Source organism: Narcine bancroftii, chromosome 5 (assembly GCF_036971445.1).
Source record: "Narcine bancroftii isolate sNarBan1 chromosome 5, sNarBan1.hap1, whole genome shotgun sequence".
Taxonomy (NCBI): Eukaryota; Metazoa; Chordata; class Chondrichthyes; order Torpediniformes; family Narcinidae; genus Narcine; species Narcine bancroftii.
In genome coordinates, this window is record NC_091473.1 from 62424236 (window position 1) to 62444363 (window position 20128).

The following is a 20128-nucleotide window of genomic DNA, read 5'->3' on the forward strand; positions in this document are numbered from 1 at the left end:
GCCGCCTGGTCACAACGAAAACAGCAATCCGACTTACTAAGGCCAAACTTTTTTAGTTTCTCCAGTGTTAAATATAACTGATGTATAAAATTATAATTAATCATCGCTAATCTAGCATTAATTAATTTCTGAATACTATTCTGACAAATTTCCATCCAGGCTTCTTCAGCTATTGTAAAACCTAAATCTTTTTCCCATTTCAAATTATCTTTATCCCAATCTTTTTTACTTTCGGTTTCTTGTAAAATACAATACAAATCAGATATATATCCCTTTTTTGGTATTGAAAGTACATATTCCTCAAAATTAGAATCAGGCAATAAGATCATATGACGACCACATATTTGGTTTACAAAAGATCTTAATTGATAATACACAAATACAGAATTTCCACTAATACCAAATTTTCTTTGTAATTCATCAAAGGAACAAAAACATCCCTCAGAAAAACAATCAGATAAGTTTTTTATTCCCTTCCTTTCCCATTGTTTCAAGGTGATATTGGAGACTGTAAAAGGAACAAGTTGATTATTATATAATGGCAATCGTCCAGACCATTTATTTTTGAGCCCCAATTTGTTAAGTTTACTTGTCCATAAATTCAATAAATGCTTCAATACTGGTACATCATAAGTTCGTAATAAATTTTTATTCCATCAAAACAAAAACTCATGAGGAGATTTTTCTAAAATAACCGCCATTTCTACCTTTGCCCAACTGGGCGGATCATCCACATTCAATAATGCACTAAGAAATTTAAATTGAGCTGCTTCATAATAATGCTGAAAATTCAGTAATCTTAAACCTCCAAATTGGAAATCCCACATCAACCTTCTCATCGCCACCCTCGGAAATTTTCCCTTCCATAAGAAGTCTCTAATTGCTTTATATAAATCCTTAAAAAAACTTTTATTTAAAAAATAAGGATTTGATTGAAACAAATATTGTATTCGAGGAAAGATATTCAGTTTTATAGTATTAATCCTCCCTAATAAACCCAAAGGTAAATCCTTCCACCTAATCAAACCTAATTTAATCCTTTTTATTAAAGGAAGATAATTAATTGAATATAAGTCTTGAAACTCCATATTAACATTGATTCCTAAATATTTAATTTGTGTATTCCACTTCAAATTGGTAATACTTTTATATATTGAATAATCATCTTTACAAATTGATAGAATTTGACTTTTAGCCCAATTTACTTTATAACCAGATAATTGACCATAGATTTCTAACCATTTTTTAATTGCTGGTAAATACCCGGATCCACCAAATATAATAAAACATCATCAGCAAATAAATTAATCTTGTATTCCTCATTCAAAACTCTCATACCTTTAACATTTTCGTTTTGGCATATTAATTGTGCCAAAGGTTCAATAACTATAGCAAATAAAGCAGGCGACAATGGGCATCCTTGTCTAGTAGACCTTGTTAAATTAAAAGATTCTGAAATCTGCCCATTAACAGCAATTCTAGCCTTCGGACTATTATATAAAGCCTTTATCAATCCAATAAATAAAGAACCAAAACCAAATTTCTCAAGTACTTTAAACAAAAACTTCCATTCAACTCTATCTGCATCCAGTGAAACCACTATTGGATAATTTATCTGAGATTTAGATTTGTTTATCAAAGTTATTAAATGCAAAATGTTATCTGACGCATATCTATTTTTTATAAATCCCGTTTGGTCACTATGTATTATTTTAGGCAAATATTGAGCTAGTTGATTAGCTATAACTTTAGCTACAATTTTATAATCCACATTTAACAGCGATATTGGTCTATCAGAAGAAACCTGTAAAGGATCTTTATCTTTTTTTGGTATAACTGTAATTATTGCATTAGAGCAAGACTCAGGTAATTGAAAAATATTATAAATTTGTTGTAATACATCCTTTTAAATAGGAGATATATCAGCCCAGTTTTATAAAACTCTATAGAAAACCCATCTTCACCAGGTGCCTTTCCATTTGGCATATCTCTTATCGCCATTTCTATTTCATATTCTGTAAAGGATTTATCTAACTATTGTCTGACTTCTTGATTCAATTGTGACAATTTAATATTTTTCAAAAAGAATCTATAACATCTTCAGTTACATCTTTACATTCTGAGGTATATAATTTTTTATAGAAATTAAAAAATTCCTCATTAATTTCCTTTTGGCTAAAAGTAATACCTGATTTCTTTCTAATTGCTGGTATAATCCTAGATAATTGTTCCTTTTTTAACTGCCATGACAAAACTTTATGAGCTTTCTCACCCCATTCATAAAACTTATGTTTAGTTCGGTTCATTAAACATTCAAACCGATAAGTTTGTAATTCATTATATTTAAATTTTAAATTAGTTAACCGATTCTTTTGCATTTCAGTAGCACTTTTTTGAAATTTTTTTTCAGTAGTAGTTATCTTTTTCTCTAAATCTTCAATCTCTTTAAGTCTCTCTCTCTTTACTTTAGAAGCATAACTGATAATTTGACCTCGTAAAAAAGCTTTCATTGCATCCCATAAAACAAAATGACTAGAAACAGAATTAGTATTATTACTAATAAAAACTTCAATTTGTTGTTTTAAATAACTAATAAATTCTGGTTTTTGTAATAACATAGTATTAAATCTCCATCTTGGAGCTCTCTGAACATCTTGTGAACTCTGATATTCTAATAATAATAAAGAATGGTCCGAAACCAATTTTGCCTTATAATCCACCGATACAACCCTATCCTGCAAATGTGTTGAAATTAAAAAATAATCAATTCTAGAAAAAGAATTATGGCGCGAAGAATAAAAAGAAAAATCTTTCTTCGCCAAATATCAAGTAAATTCAAATCTGACATCATATTAGTTACTTGAACTGCCATCTTAGATTTCTTAATTACTCTTGGATACTTGTCCAATAAAGGCTCCAATACCACATTTAAATCTTCCCCAATCATCACATTAGAGTTTGCTTGTCCAAGTAATAAAGACATATCCACAACAAAAGCTGTATCCTCAACATTCGGAGCATAAACATCAAGCAAAGTCCAAGCTTCATTAAAAATTGTACAGTTCAATTTTAATAATCTTCCATCATTTTTCTCTTCATTCTGTAACTGAAATGGTAAATTCTTGTGCACCAAAATTGCCACTCCTTTTGCCTTTGAATTAAATGAAGAATAAAAAACTTGTCCAACCCATTCACGTTTGAGTTTCAAATGTTCCTTATCTGTTAAATGAGTTTCCTGCAAAAAAGCCACATCAACTTTTAATTTTTTTAAGTAAGCAAGTACTTTCTTACGCTTAATAGTATTATTTAAACCCTGGACATTAAAATAAGAAAACTTCAATTTAGACATTCCTTACAACAACTCAACAACCAAAAAAAAGAAGAAAGAAAAAAAAGAAAAAGAGGAGAAAAAAAAGAAACCCCCCAAAAAGAAAGAGAAAAAAAAGGAAAAACCCCTCCCCTTATTCCCTCTTAAAACTACAATCAAAAACGAAAAAAAGAAAAGAGAAAAAAAATATTTATTTTAAAAAAAGTAATAAAAAAAAATTTCACTCCTTAACCCAAAAATTAAGAAAAAAAAAACAGGCAAGAAGTCAACTACCTCCTCCTGTTTAAACCGCACAATGCGGTAACTCCCACAAAATACTGGGTGTGAGATAACTCACACATAGCTGATGACTTCTGGAAAATAATGCCCACCCAGTTCCTTCTCCCAACTCCCATTTCGTATTAAACTATCATCATTATCTGAAATCTTCTCAAAAAAAAGTAAAAGATTCGTTTTTTTAAAAATCAACTTTGCCACTTCGACCACCAATGCTTCCATTTCTTCTTGAAATCTGATTCCCATCTTGTATCTCCACTCTCTTTGGAGACCGTGGAGGACTACGCCGTTCCTGAAATTGCATAATCGGTAAAGATTGAGCAAAGTCCATAGCTTCTTTAGGATTATCAAAGAACTTTGGCTGATATCCATCCTGAAAAATCTTCAATACTGCAGGGTACCTAAATGTTGCCTTATATCCTTTTTTCCACAACAGCTCTTTCACGGAATTAAATTCTCGTCGTTGAAACATAATTTCTTGACTCAGATCCGGATAAAAAAAGTCACGGTTGTTCTGAACCATCAAAGGAGATCTATTTTGCTGTGCATTTCTAATAGCCACACGTAAAATTGTCTCTCTATCACAATAGTTTAAGCAACGGACCAGAACAGGTCTTGGATTCTGTCCTGAAAAAGGTTTCCTTCTCAAAGCTCTATGAGCACATTCCAATATTAAACCTTCGGGGAACTTGTCTTGTCCTAACACTTGTGGAATCCATTCAGTAAAAAATTTTCTTGGATCTGGCCCTTCTATGTCTTCTGGCAAACCAACGATTTTTACGTTGTTCCGTCTAGATTGATTCTCCAAATAATCAACCTTTTTTGCTAAATTTTTATTCTGAATCTGCAATGTTTCAATTGTTTTGTTTACATCTTGCAATTGATCTTGTACATCAACTAAACCTTGATCACACATATCAAGTCTTTCATTAGTTTCAAGTTTAAAAGCTCCATAGTCAGCCATCTGTTGAGTATTAATATCCACCAATGCATTAAACTTGGAATAGACCTGGGTCATAGAATTACCTAGCTGTTTCATTGAAGAATATAACTTAAATTCAAGAGTCTTGATAAGCATATCAGCAAAGGTAGATTCAGACATAGTAGGATCCTGCTGTTTCTGAGAGACCAAAGGATCTTCTGTCCCTTCCCTTGGTTTAGCAGCCTTTCTTGCAGTATGGCTCCGTGTAGAAACCCCTGCCACAGCCCCCTCAGCAATATCAGGAGGCTGATAGTCAGGGTTATCTTTAAGCCATATTTCATCAAAAGCCTTCATTATATCCAAACCTGGGGAAACCGTCATAACTGGTGGTGCATTTCGCAGCGCCACCGCTATATCAATCGGAGGTCAGCTCTTTAACTCTCCAGCTGGTGGCATCCCAGCTGATTCAGCTGTTAAACTCTCAGCAACAGCGCTCACAGTGGGTGTTGTTTGAAATACACGCGCCTGGCTAGCCCTTTGTTCCAAAGGCTGCCGGGCGACATCTTTAAAGAGCCCTACCGGTACAGAACGAAGTTCCAAAGCCGAATCCTGCACTTTTTCTCCTGGATCCATTCCATGCTGAGTCCTGGCTTCTTGTAAACAGGTAGGCTCAGATAATTTCGGGAATTGTAATTTTTTAACGATCTGTTGGCATTTTCTTTTACTTTTTTTTAGCAAATGTACCATTAGATATTAATTCAGCACCTCTTACTATTTATAAACTTTTAAAAGAGTTTTAACGGGCACTTATAAACAAAACAATAACTCAGAGTCAGGAGAGGACTGGAAGGCACGTCTGTTCCTTACGCCATCTTGCCACGCCCCCGTGGCTGACAAGTCCGATGTGGGACAGGCAGACACGGTTGCAGCAGTTGCAAGGGAAAATTGGTTGGTTGGGGTTGGGTGTTGGGTTTTTCCTCTTTTGTCTTTTGTCAGTGAGGTGGGCTCTGTGATCTTCTTCAAAAGAGGTTGCAGCCTGCTGAACTGTGAGGCGCCAAGATGCACAGTTGGAGGCGATATCAGCCCACTGGCGGTGGTCAATGTGGCAGGCACCAAGAGATTTCTTTAGGCAGTACTTGTACCTCTTCTTTGGTGCGCCTCTGTCTCGGTGGCCAATGGAGAGCTCGCCATATAACACGATCTTGGGAAGGCGATATCTATAGAACTTAAGTAAATGTTGTAGAGTTGGGACACCAAATAGAGAATATTTAATACTTTTAAGGCTCCGGGGGGAGGGTGGGTTGGGTTTTTTTTTAGTTTAGTAGGGGGGAGGAGCTGTAGTTTATAGTTTTTTTTGTTTTGTATGTATTTTTTTTTTAATTTGTTTTATTATATTTGTATTTTGCAAATTATTAAATAAAATTTTCCAAAAAAAAGGAAGTAAAGAGTTACCAGCCTTTCAAAGGTTTATCCCTTATGCCTTGGTGAATGTTTCTCTGCCCCAAATTCTAGGAAAAGTCATCATTGCATTACACTCATCAGAATCCAGACAGATCCTCAGGAATATCTTTAGGAACTGAGAATGTCATATCTGCACAGTATTCTAGGCAAGAGATCAGCTCTTCACTGAATGTATCATCTACTTGACATTTCACAGCTCCATGATTGACAACCCCCACCCTCCCCCAGTGTGGATCACATCTCTACACATGTCTGCAGAACATTTACCTGGGAATTCCTTTGGGTCGGGTCAGGATCTTGTTGCCAACTTTCAAGTGTTTCACGTTCAGCTTTGTCCCCAGTTTCTCTTGTAAAATCTCTTTGTTTAGCAGACCTGTGAGCAGAGATCCAGAGATCAATAGATTGAAGGTATCTAAAGGGTACTGTGACCACGGTGGGTGGGCGACACAGCGCTTCCAGCCCATGACCTCGCACTGCTTAATTACACTCACGTGACCAATTAACCTATCCCTGTCTGTCTTTGGAATATGGGAGGAAACCGGAGCACCCAATGGAAACCCATGCAGACATGGGGGGAAAGTACAAAACTCCTTACAAACAACTGCGGTGTTGAAGCAGGGTCACTGGCACAGTAAGTGTTGTGCTAACCTCTTCACTGACCGTGCCACTCTAATTTACCTCATGCTTTCAAGAAAGATCATGGCTGCTCCAGAAGGTAAGCACTTTCAGCTGAAGGGGTAACTGCTTAGAGGAGAGATCAAGTCGACAGGTACAATGATCATTGGAATTCAGAAAAATGTGAAGGGATCTTTTCTAAACATCTAAAATTATGAAAGGGATGGATATGATAGAGGCAGGAAAATTGTTTCTACTGGTAGGTGAGATGAAAACTTAGGGACATTGCCTCAAGATTCAGGGGAGCAGATTTAGGACAGATCTGCTTTTCATAAAGAGTGGAGAGTGTGTGTAATTTTCTGCACAAAGAAGCAGTGGCAGAGCCTGCCTTATTAAGTATTGTATATTGTAAGTGCTTTGGAGAAAAGGTGGGAAGGTGAAGCTGATCCCACAGACAGATCCGCCGTGATCTTACAGAATGGTGAAGCAGGCTTGATGGGCCTGATGGCCGACTCCTGCTACCACTGCTTGTGTAACTGGGAAGGATTTCTTGTTATGATAAGTGGTATTTGCAGCTAACAATCTATGTAGATGGGGTCTGTTTGCAGTAAGTGGACCACTCTATATAGAGTTAACTTATACACTATGCCTTATTTACCAGATATACTCATGTTATAGTCGATCCCGTGTAAAAGTCAACCCCTCTTTTCTGGTCCAAAAATCGTGTATTTTCATATATCGCATGTAAAAGTCGACCCCTCCGCCCCCCTTATTTTTGGCCCTGACCGCCTGCCCACCCCAGCTCCCGATACCCTGACCATGAATTCTCACCCCAGCTGCCTGCCCATCCAAGCTCCCAGCGCCCTGATTTCTCATCCATCCGAGCTCTAGATACCCTGACTGCTCCACTCACCCACCCACCAGAGCTCCTGACTCTCCGACTGTGGATCCTTGCCTCAGTCACCCACACACCAGAGCTCCAGACATCCTGACCGTGGATCCTCGCTCCAGCTGCCCACCCACCAGGGCTCCTGACAACCTGACCACGGATCCTGGCCTCGGACATCTGTCCGAGCTCCTGATGTCCTGAACATGGACTAACCACTTGGTCCTGGCCATCTGTGCTCCTGATACCTTGAATGTTGCAGGAACTTACAGTGGTCAAAAGTAGTATCTGGCGCTGTCTGTTCATCCTCTCCCCCCCACCCCCACCGTGTCTGCATCAATTTCTTCTGGGTGCTCTGGTTCCTCCCACGTTCCAAACACAAATGGTTAATAAGGTTAATTGGTCATGTGTTGGCCAGAAGGGTCTGCTACCACGCTGTATCTCTAAATGAAATTTTAAAAATAGAATTGGTTTGACGATACCTGTTGCATACAAACATACCAAGTAGAACTATTTTCTTGTAATATTGATGAAAGTTCTTGCTCAGCTCTTCAATTGCCAGCTTTGGGTACTTCAGTGCTAGCTCCTCAAAGGTCATATGCTTGACGTCTATGGGGTGTGATGGGTGTGGGATAGAGACAACAGGAAGTACAACATTAGTGGTGGGGAAAACATCAGTCACTGACTGATAAATTGCTGGAATCAAACTCCAGTGAGATAATGTCAAAGAAATGGCTGGTTTAGAAATACATAGGATACGGGAACAGGAAGAGGTCAATCAGATATGTGATAGATTCTTGTCTCAGGCACGATGGTGGCAAGCTCTGATTGCCCATCTTCCATTGGGTACTGGGCAACACCAACAGCAATACATTGAGATTTCATTGCATTATGGGCTGACATCAGGAGTAGGGACTCTGCACAACCAGCAAATACCAGTTGTGGCATGCGATCAAAACCAAGTTTCAAATTCAGGTTTACTGCCATATGCAGGGATGGACTTTGTTTTGCCAGCAGACCAGAAATAGCACAACAAGATAGCACAGTAAGAACGTGCAGAGATACAGGTGGAGATCCAGTAGTTACAGAGCAATGGCAACATTTTAGGGTTTATTCAATGATCGATATTGGTGGTTTCTTCAAAATAAATGGTCCCTACATCTGGGCATGTGTGAGCTCACACTCATGAATCTTTTAACTTTTTAAAATACTTTTACTGATATTTAAAGTATAAATAATTAAACAGTACAATTATACAATGTGCAACAAAATTAGAAAAAAATTACAAATATGATAATTAAGAAATCCAGAGCACATTCTTAATAATGAAATTAAACAACAACAAAAAAACATAGAAGAAAAATTGTTTTTAAAAAATTCAAAACCCCTTCCTCTAAGCAAGGTTGAAAGTTGACATGTATGAATTAAGTAATACCTTCTTAGAGAGGGACAACACAGCCCCAAAATTGTTGAACAACACTAAACCTTAAGATTATGATAGTAGTTCAAAAATGAGTCCCATTTCTTTTGGAATTTAATATTTGAATCTAAATTTAAGCAAGACATGATATTGTTTAGCCATTATGCATATGTAGGTGGGATATTATCTTTCCATTTTATGAAAATTGCATGTCTGGCTAACAACAAAGTAAAAGGTAAAATTCAACTCTGAATGAAAGTCATTCTCATTCTCTTGAGATATTCCAAAAAGAGCAATTAAAGGGCAAGGTTCCAATTTTAAATTTAAAATCACCGAAAGTGATTGATAAAAATCCTTCCAAACTTTTTCTAAGCAAGGACAGGTACAGAACATATGAACTAAAGAAGCATTGCCTGTTTTACATTTGAAACATAAAGAGTGCATATCTGAATAAAAATGGGACAATTTAACTTTAGACGTATGTGCTCTGTGAACCACTTTAAATTTCAGCAAACCATGATGTGCACAAAAAGAAGTAGTATTAATCAAATTAAAAATAGAATCACTAACCTCATTGGATAGTGAAAGGTTCAAATCCTGCTCCCAACATTCTTGATTTTAACTAACGAGGCTTGTCTTAAATTAACCACTTTGTTAAGGATAAGAAATATTCAGCCTTTATAAGGAGTTTGTAATTCAAAAAAATTATCAAGAATATTCACCTCAGGGATTACAGGAAAATCAGAAATCTGAGACAAATATCACTATTCCCTAATATTCAAATGATTTGATCAATGAAATCAACTGATTGTCTATTAAAAAATAATCAACAGGAGCCTCTACTATTAGGATGAAAGAATCAGAAGACATCTGAAATACCAAAATGTTTTGGAAAGGAATCAATTACAGCAGCAGATTTACTCAGAGTTGCAGAACATTATTTTACCAACAATTGAAATCTTTCCCCAACACCAGTGAGTATTGACTTAAGTCTGGTAGGGCTGAGAAGAAGTTCCAGATCATCAATGTTAGGGGTATATACATTAGCAAAAACTACCATTTATTATATAGTTTACATGTAAGAATAATATAACAACCATATTTATCTGAAATAATATTATGTTGAATAAAAGGAATATTCTCATTAATTAAAATAGCAACTCCCCTAACTTTAGCATCCAAAGAATGGGATTGTTTTCCATTCCATTTTGTCACAAGTCTAGCATTATCACAATTTCTGATTTGAGTTTCTTGAAGAAAAATAATTTCAGCTTTAAGTTGCTTGACAGGTGCAAACACTCTTCTGTGTTTAAATGGGCTGTTCAAACCTCTCAAATTCCAAGAGATAGGTCTGGTAAGATTAATCATGTTTTTAGAGTCAGGAAGTGGAAATCTGACTCTCCCAGGAATTAGTTAAAAAGTGCCAAATAAGTACCCTAAACCAAAACAGTATAAACTGCTCAAGAGCTATTTTATAATGATCTGAGAATGTCACCTAAGAAAGGTAAGAACATTACTAGCCCATCGGGAATGCAACAAAAACATCAACAAGAACAAGAAAGAAGGCCTACCCTTTCGATAGATCTAGGAGTTGAGATGAGAACTCTTCCCTGGGCGAGTCAGGCCCTTATTGGGACCATTAGATGCTCTGCAGTGCAATCAAAGTCTCTCTTGCAGGGAGATGGCATTGAAGATGAAATGTTCATGCACGGAAAGATGCTCTTGCGTAGATCGGAAAAATTTCGAGATGTTGCCAGAGCAGGCAGTGTTTTTGCTGGCTCCAATAAGTTTCAAGTGTTACAACAAGAAGAAACTTATTTACTTGAATCCCAGGCCAGTGATAAAGGTGAAGAGGAGGAAGAAATAATGCAAGTAAAAGTTTCCAAAGACAAAGGTAGGAAACTTAAATTGCAAGAGGATGATGGTACAAATGCTGAACTACTGAGAGAACTGGGAGAGATGAAAGCAGAAATGAAAAATTCAAATACAGGTAAACAGATGAAGTAATATTTTGCTATTGTAAATAAAATGCAAAATAAATTGGATAGTGTGGATGATAAGAGTTAAAACTGTGGAGACTGTATGGAGGAGGTACAGGACAGAATGGGGAAAATAAAAGATGTTACAGATGTATGGGCTATTGAAAAGAAGCAACTTGGGGAAAAATATATTTATTAGAAAACTTTACTAGAAAAAACATTAAAACCATTGCCCTTAAAGAAGGAGAGGAAGGTGATGCTCCAATAAGATTTTTCCAACATTGGATTAGAGCAGATAAATTTGAAGATGTTATTGAAATTGAAAAAGGACATAGATCTTTGAGACTTCGGCCACCACCAGATCAGAAAACATGATCTATATTGATAAAATGTCTTTGTTATCAAGATAGAGAAAGAATATTAGCACAAGGAGCAACAGTGAGAAAAGGTGCACTGGAGCTTCAGGGAAATTTTTCTTTCCTGCCATAAGTCTGGTATTGTTGAAGAGCAGAAAATAATTTCACATGGTAAAACATGCCCTGTGGCAAAAAGATTACAGATTTATCCTACGTCAACCTGCCACTTTGAAGATTTACTTGCAAGGAGGGGAGAACAAGTTCTTCACTGATTATATTTGTGCAGAAGAATTTGTGGACACACTGCCGGTTAATCAGCAGGTGGGAATATGAAAATCCTTTGATTAATAAAGAGTGGCTTTTTCTTTAAATGAAAGATGGATTTATATAATGGTGAATATCTGGGGGCGTGGGTTGGAAGTGATATGGACTGACTACTATCGAGTCGTGTGTATTTGTGGCAGGTGCTGCAACCTGCCACAAATGGAAGGGGGTAATATTACATATTATTTAAGCAACATCAATAGGGGGAATTTTTGTGAATTCTACTTTTTTTTTAAATTTTATAATTGTAACAGTTATAATTATGCATAATTTTTCTTCCTTTTCTTACCTGGATTGTTGAGGAGGACATGCGTTAACACGGTAGACAACAAGAATTCTAATTGTTGAGGAGGTGCAAGGAGAGTGGTGAAGGGGAAGTGTCAGTAGACATGAATTACATTATACATCAATAAGTAACATACTGAATTTTTAAGGTTTAATGTTAACAGGCTAAATGGGCGGGTGAAGATAAAAAATAATATTGACACACATTAAGAAAATGAGAGTAGATATAGTTTTCTTGCAAGAGGCTCATTTAATTGAAACAGAGCATCATAAATTAAAAAGAGATAGGGTGGGTATGTTACAACTTTCTTGTTTAATTCAAAAGCAAAGGGAGTGGTATGTAGTAATTTACCCTGCAGGGAGATATGTTACAGTACATTGTTAATTTTTTTCAGAGTTATGGACTCTTATGAATATATATGAATTGAATGTGAATGATGAAAAATTTATTCAAGAAATTTTTCTCATCTTGGCAGAAGCACATGAGAATATATTAATAGGAGGGGATTTTAACTTTTGTTTAGATCTAGTTTTAAATAAATCAACTCAAGTCATAACAATGGCAAAGGCAGTGAAAACAAGCTTGATGTTAATGAATGATTTGAATTTAATAGGCACCTGGAGAAGAATCACTCCGAGAGAGAGAGATTATTCATTTTATTCAAATAGACATGATTCTTATTCATGGATAGATTTATTTTTATTATCATCACATTTCCAAGTAGAATTAAACAAGTTGATTATAAAGCAAGAATTTTATTAGATCATTCCCCTTTGTTAATGACAGTTACAATGTTGGATAAAGAAGAATCAGTACATAGATGGAGATTTACCTCAATGCTATTAAAAAGACCAGACTTTTGTGATTTTGTCAGAAGGCAAATACAATTTTTTTTCAAGATTAATTCTAATTCAGTTAATAATAAAATTATTTAATGGGATGCAATTAAAGCATATTTTAGAGGGCAAATTATAAGTTATACTTCTAAAATTAAGAAGGATTATATGAAAGAGGTAGAACAATTGGAGAAAGAGATAGTATGTTTAGAAAAAGATTTACAAAGCTGGATTTGTGAGGAGAAACATGAATTATTAATAAAAAAACTTAAATATAATACATTACAAACATATAGAGAAAGGAATAATGAGAACTAAACAGAGATACTATGAGCTATGTGCAAGGACCCTTAAGGTCCTTTTTTGGCAGTTGAAAGCAGAGCAAGTCTCAAGAACAATTAATGCAATGAAGACTGATTTGAATGTGACTACTTACAAACCTCAAGAAATTAACTAAGCTTTTAAGCAATTTTATTCTAAGTTTTATCAATCGGAGTTGCAAAGAGATGATAAGGTTACCAAGGCTAAGTTTGGAAGAACAAGAGGAGCTGGATGCCCCCTTCACCCCAACTGAGGTGAGGGAGGCATTGAGCTAATTACAAAGCAATAAATCTCCAGGAGAGGATGGCTTTCCACCTGAATTTTATAAAGAATATAAAGATTGTTGATATTTCCTTGTAAGGAGGCAGTGGTGTTGCACACACCCCAGAATCTTTTTCAAAAGTGATAATAACAGTAATACCAAAAAAAGATAGGGATCTTTTAAAACCATCATCATATAGACCTATTTCATTGTTAAATGCAGATTAAATGATAATTGCAAATATTTTAGCAAATAGGCTGACAAAATATTTACTAAAGCTGATAACTATTGCTCAGATAGGGTTTGTAAAAAAGAGACAGTCTGCAGATAATGTAACTAGACTACCTGATATAATACATTTGGCACAAAAGAGTGGAGATTTAAGTGTGGCAGTGGCTTTAGATGCAGAAAAGGCATTTGATAGATTAGAATGGGATTTTTTGTTCACAATGTTGGAAAAATTTGGGTTGGGAAAGATATTCGCAAATTGGATCTGATATAGTGAACCTAAAGCTAAAGTTGTAACAAAATGGGGCACTATTTCAATTAATTAGATCTAGTAGACAATGATGTTCATTATTGCCAGATTTATTTATTCTAGTGTTAGAACCACTTGCAGAATTGATTCAATCTGATCCTGATATTAACAGATTTAAAGATAATTGAGAGGAATATAAGATTAATTTATTTGCTTATGATGTTTTGATTTATTTGACAGAACCAGTAGGTTCAATACATAAATTATATTTAAGATTGGAGGAATGGAGGAAAATGCCGTGTTATAAAATAAATTGAGGCAAAAGTGAAATTATGCACCTCACAAAAGGGGATTATATTTAGTGCCAAAGAGATTTAAATGGCTGGAAAATTGAATAAAATATTTAGGGACACAGGTAGATAATAACTTTTTAAAAATTATATAAATTGAATTATTCACCTTTACTTCAGAAAATTGGAAAAGATTTGATTAAGTGGATGGAGTTGCAAATAACATTACTGGGAAGAGTTAACTGTGTTGAATATATTTCTTAGAGTTCAGTATATTTTTCAAACATTACCAATATTGTTACCACAAAAGTCTTTTCAATAATTAAATAAATATATAAGAAAGTTTCTTTGGAAGATAAGTTGTTGAGGGTTTCTTCAGATAAATTAACATGGAAATTTGAGTTAGGAGGCTTACAGCTTCCAAATTTTTAAAATTATTACAAGGCAGCTCAAATAAGGGTTCTTGCTTCATTTTTTGAAGAGGGAGAGAAGTCAGCATGGATTAAAATAGAAATTGATAAAATATGAGAAAACCAGAAGATTTTATATATATCAATGGGAACAAATTAATATCTGGTGTCAAGGAAACCTTTTGTTGAAACATTTGATTATTACTTGGAATAAGATAAACACTGAATTGGAACGAGGAGTGTTATCTAAAATGCCACTGACTCGAAACTGACTTATTCTATTTATAATGGATAATCAATTTTTAAATATCTGATCTCATAAAGGAATTAGATATATCGAAGATTGCTATGAAGGATGAAATTTAATGTCATTTGAACAATTAAAAAATAAATACAACTAAGGACATACTTAAGAGATAAATTGGGACCAACAATGTCATTACTGAAATGTAGTGTTGTGGAGGTGTTGATTCATTATAGACATATAAAGAAATTTACTTCTGCCATGTACATTTTATTGCAAAAGGGAATTCCTAAGCAGGGGATACATAGGTCCAGACAGAGATGGGAGACAGATTTAAATATTAATACTGATGAACAAAATTGGTTGGAATTATATCAAGATAGTTTGACAAGTACAATAAATGTTAGATATAGATTAGTTCAATATAATGTTCCACATCAATTATATCTTACACTGCAGAAATTAAATAGATTGAAGTCAGATTTATCAGAACAATGTTTTAGATGTGGCGAGGAGATAAGTACTTTTTTTACATTCTACTTGGTCCCGTCTTAAAGTGAAACCTTTTTGGATAAATATGGGAACTTTTTTTTAAGAACAGGTTACAGGAACTAAATTTCCATAAAATCCAATGTTATTTTTACTAGGTAATATTGTAGGGATAAGAGTGAAATTGAAATTAACAATATATCCAAAAGAATTTGTAAAGATTCCATTAGCAGTAGCAAGAAAATGTATAGCAGTGGAAATCGGAACCTCATCTTGTGGAAGTATAATGATTGGCAGTTCCTGCACAGTCTGTGTTGTATATTTTTTAAAGATTGAAATTAAACTCTTTTCCAGGAGGTTACAGAAACTAATCCAGCTAAAGTATTTGGATGAGTAGACACTAAATTAGAAGGTGTGAATTAATTATGATTAACGTTGAAATAAAAACTAAATGGGATGTTTAAATATCACATATGATTAAATTTTAAATAAGAAACAGACCAGCACCAACAACAGAATGTGTAACTGACTTAGAATTTCAGATTAAGGACATGATATTTACTATTAAAATGGTAGTGCATTCTCTTGCCCACATCCCCACCTTAGAGAAAGAGAGATTTTTTTTCTGCTGCCTAAGTGACTGACTTAACCCTTTGTTCTGTTAATCTGTTCGTGTATTCTGAAACCATGTTAAGCACCAGTGCTTCTAGCATTTTCAAAACAGCACTGAGCCCACATTGAAACTCTTCAAAGATAAAACATGTTATGGGCCAATTTTTAACAGATCTTTAAATACATGCAGAAATTTTTTAGGCATTATTAAACGAATTGATTTATCAGTGCCCATTTTTTTTCTTGCTTCTGAAACTTTCATACATGAATTCAACATGTTAGAAGGGAAACACTATTACCTAATTATCAGTCTTTAATTCGTGCAACCATTTCTTTTCCCTTTAAATCACAGGGACAGATAAATGTAGGAAAAGGATGCAGCAAGAAAATTTAAAACTGAGAAGTTCTGCAGGCTGAATGTGAGAGGAGAGAAATCAGGAAAACAGGCGGCAAATGGTTAACAAACAAAGTGAGAAAAGAAAACCCCGGGGACCTGTTGTCAGCCACGGAGACCCTATTCTTGCAGAATGATGAGAATGAGGAATCAAAAGATTTCTTGTGGGCAAGGCCACCCCCATATGTACCCAAGCAGCCAGAGTGACCAGTCCTGTGTCTCACTAGATATGATAAAGAAGAAGGTTTCAGACTTGGCTTTGATGGAGAATTGTTGCTCATTTTGGGGAAAAAAGAAACTTGATAAAAGTTTTCCTCCCACCTTCGATCACTTTTGTTCATGTAATGAGACTGTGTATGAATGAGGAAGAAGTGTTTTTTTTTAAAAAACTCACAGCTTCACAGCTGCTGGACATTAATAACAGTTAAATGTTGTTCAACTCCTTCAGAGTTGGCCCTCTCCAAAGACACTGCACAGGAATTTCAGAAGCATACCAGACTTATGCTGCAGATCAGACATTTAATGCAAAGCTTACCAGAAAAAAGAACCTCCAAAATTGTTTAAAACAAAGAACTGAGAAGAGCGGTGATGACCTTCTGCCCAAGTAGTAAAGAGGGAGAGCTGAAGCACCTTTGAAATCCAGAGTGAAATGCGTCCAGCATTCAGTGACAGCTCTTCTTGCGTCTAATCAGATAGGCTACATCTTGAGCCACTATGAACTTTTCCCTTAATGAATTCACCTGACCTTCCATGACTATATTACTGTTAAGTCGACAGCTTTTTTTAAACACCGCCTCCAGACAAACCTGAAGAACCAGATTAAGATTGTTTGCAATGTAATTATCTTTTGACTCCTGGCACGACAAATTTTAATAGACAGTCCCATTGATGAAACTACAACTTGGTTTATAGACTGGTCAACCTTTGTTGATGATACAGGTCTACACTGTGCAGGTTATCGCTTCTTCTTCTCTTTGGCTTGGCTTCGCGGACGAAGATTTATGGAGGGGGTAAATATGGAGGCAGGTTATACTAGTGTGAAAAATACAGAACTGAAGTAATACAAATGACTGCCTTCTATCATCCAATTTTCCCAGCATTTGAATTGTCTTCCCTTGTTAGAGCCTACATGATAGGCCCTGTTCACGAATCCTGTACCCTTTGGAAATGCTTTACCCAAATGCTCCTGCAAAAATTGCCGTTATAAACAGTCCCTTCACCATTTATTCAGAAAACAATAAACTGCTTGAAAATAGAATGGTCTTTCCTGATATAGGAATGAAGCATAACAGAGGGATGCCCCTGCCCTGCTAATTTCATTAAGCACTGTAAACATCGGGGGGGGGGGGGGGTGACAGAACTCCAGAAATTGAATTATGAACCACCTCTGTGAGACAATTTCCATACCTAATGCTATTTTTAACCTGTCCTACTTAATTATATACATGCAATAATATATTTGACTAAGGAGGAACAGTCGGAGTGGCACGTCTCTAATTTGAGAAAATAAACCCAAAGAAAGGCACAGGACTGTATCATCTATCAGAAAAATAATCCTGGTAATGAAGTTAGTGCCCTCAGGGAAGGACACGAATGCCTACCATTTGAGTGTACATAGATTGATTTTATAGAATTAAGTACATAAGTATAAGTGTTGTCTTATTATTATTAAAAATTTCCCTGAGACCTTAAAGAACAAGTTGGCTAAGTTGTCAGAAGAAACTATTGAATTGGATAAAGATATTGCTGTTGGCTTTATTTGAAATGTGTATAAACCAGCACTGCAGTACAGGATTAAAATCCTAAGACTGACGTGACATTACTTTAGATTTATATACACTCCATCCTCAACATTCATTGGAGCGCTTTCATCCCTAACGTCGAAGTACTCGAGATGGCAGAGGTCGACAGCATCGAGTCCACGCTGCTGAAGATCCAGCTGCGCTGGGTGGGTCACATCTCCAGAATGGAGGACCATCGCCTTCCCAAGATCGTGTTCTATGGCGAGCTCTCCACTGGCCACCGTGACAGAGGTGCACCAAAGAAAAGGTACAAGGACTGCCTAAAGAAATCTCTTGGTGCCTGCCACATTGACCACCGCCAGTGGGCTGATATCGCCTCAAACCGTGCATCTTGGCGCCTCACAGTTTGGCGGGCAGCAACCTCCTTTGAAGAAGACCGCAGAGCCCACCTCACTGACAAAAGGCAAAGGAGGAAAAATGCAACACCCAACCCCAACCCACCAATTTTCCGCTGCAACCGTGTCTGCCTGTCCCGCATCGGACTTGTCAGCCACAAACGAGCCTGCAGCTGACGTGGACATTTACCCCCTCCATAAATCTTCGTCCGCGAATCCAAGCCAAAGAAAGAAGAAAGAAGAATTAAAGCACTGTCAATCCAACACTCACAGGTGCAGAAGACGAACCCATTGGTGGCAAACAGGTGCCCCTCCTCCAGCCCGGTGACTACGTGCTTTGAAGTAAGACAATGCTTGATAATCATGATGACCTAAACACTCCAATTTTCTGAGGACTCTTTAAGCTCAATCATGTTAACCTAGTGTTCCTGCAAACTGTTAAAAGTAATGCAGTAGTGGTTAAATTAAAATTAAAAATTAACAAGCCCATATGATTTCTTAATGCATTGAAATTCAGCAACTTAGCAAGAGAGATAATAATTAAATAAAAAATAAAAAATGCAAACAAATACTCAGTTATAAGCCTATGTCAGCCAGACAAACATATGTACTGAACTTGATATCTTTGTTGCTTGATTATCTTCACAATGATGCCCACATTGGCAAGGAGAGAATGATAAATGTCTCACTGTAAATACCTCACTGCAGACATGAAGGCATCCAAATTTTAGATAAAGAGACACCATGGCAGCAAGTATGTACCTCTTGTCAGGAGGCCATTTTTCTTTTTATTTACTGAGGTGGAGGCCCCGGTCCGGGCAGAAAGAAAGAGGTGGCGGCCCCGGTCCGGGCACAGGGAAAGGAGTGGCGGCCCCGGCCCCGGTCCGGGCAGAGGGTAGGCGGCAGCGGCCCCGATCCGGGCAAGAGCGAAGGGGAAGGGGAGGCGGCGGCCCCGGCCGCGGTCGAGTGAGGCAGGCGGCGGCCCCGATCCGGGCAAGAGCGAAGGGGAGGTGGCGGCCCCGGCCTCAGTCGAGTGAGGCAGGCGGAGGCCCCGGTCCGGGCAGAAAGTAGGAGGCGGCGGCCCCAGTCCGGGCACAGGGAAAGCAGTGGCGGCCTTGGCCCCGGTCCAGGCAGTATGGTCCGACCTAGGAGGGGAGGCAGGCCCCTCCTGCCCGGGTAAGAAACCTGCAGAGGAGAAGGCCACTCCGATATAAAACCTACGACCCAAGGACCTCGCTGCCACGTCCCAGCTTGCTTGGCCACGGCACACGAACCATGGGTGTAAAGGGTGGGGCCAGTACTGCGCACACTGCACTCCACCTAAAAGCTCCTTTGCGCAGGCCCGAGGACAGGTCCACGTCCTCCCCCTCCACGTCCTCCCCCTCCACGTCCTGCCCCTCAAAAGATGCTCACAAAATCAAGCAAGCATGCTGGAACATCAGAACCATGCTAGACAAGGCCGACAGACCTGAACGTCGTTCTGCCCTCATTGCACATGAACTCCTCAGACTTGACATCGACGTAGCCGCTCTCAGTGAAGTCCGCCTTGCAGATGTAGGCAGCCTCCAAGAACGCGGCACGGGCTACACACTCTACTGGTCTGGCAAGCCTATGGATGAACGACGCCTATCTGGTGTAGGCTTCATGGTCAAGAACTCCATTGCCTCCAAACTCTAAAACCTCCCGACAGGCCTCTCGGACCGGATCATGTCCATGCAACTCCCCCTTCAAAACAAGCGTCGCATCACCCTCATCAGTGTCTATGCTCCAACCCTCCAGGCAGAACCAGCAGAAAAGGACAA

The 20128-nt window shown here is 37.3% G+C and overlaps 1 protein-coding gene across 4 annotated transcripts in view; it reads right to left on the minus strand.

Annotated features, from left to right (window-relative positions):
• LOC138763440 (regulator of G-protein signaling protein-like) overlaps nucleotides 1-20128 on the minus strand; it is a 131065-nt gene that overhangs the window by 41148 nt on the left and 69789 nt on the right. For all 4 annotated transcript variants that reach the window (XR_011357566.1, XM_069937579.1, XM_069937580.1 and 1 more), the window contains 2 exons: nucleotides 7990-8097; nucleotides 6255-6360 (listed from right to left, as the gene is read on the minus strand). Coding sequence is in view for 3 of the 4 variants with exons in the window: in XM_069937579.1 (XP_069793680.1) it covers nucleotides 6255-6360; nucleotides 7990-8097 (214 nt within the window). In the remaining variant the exon portion in view is untranslated. The remainder of the gene's footprint in view (nucleotides 1-6254; nucleotides 6361-7989; nucleotides 8098-20128) is intronic.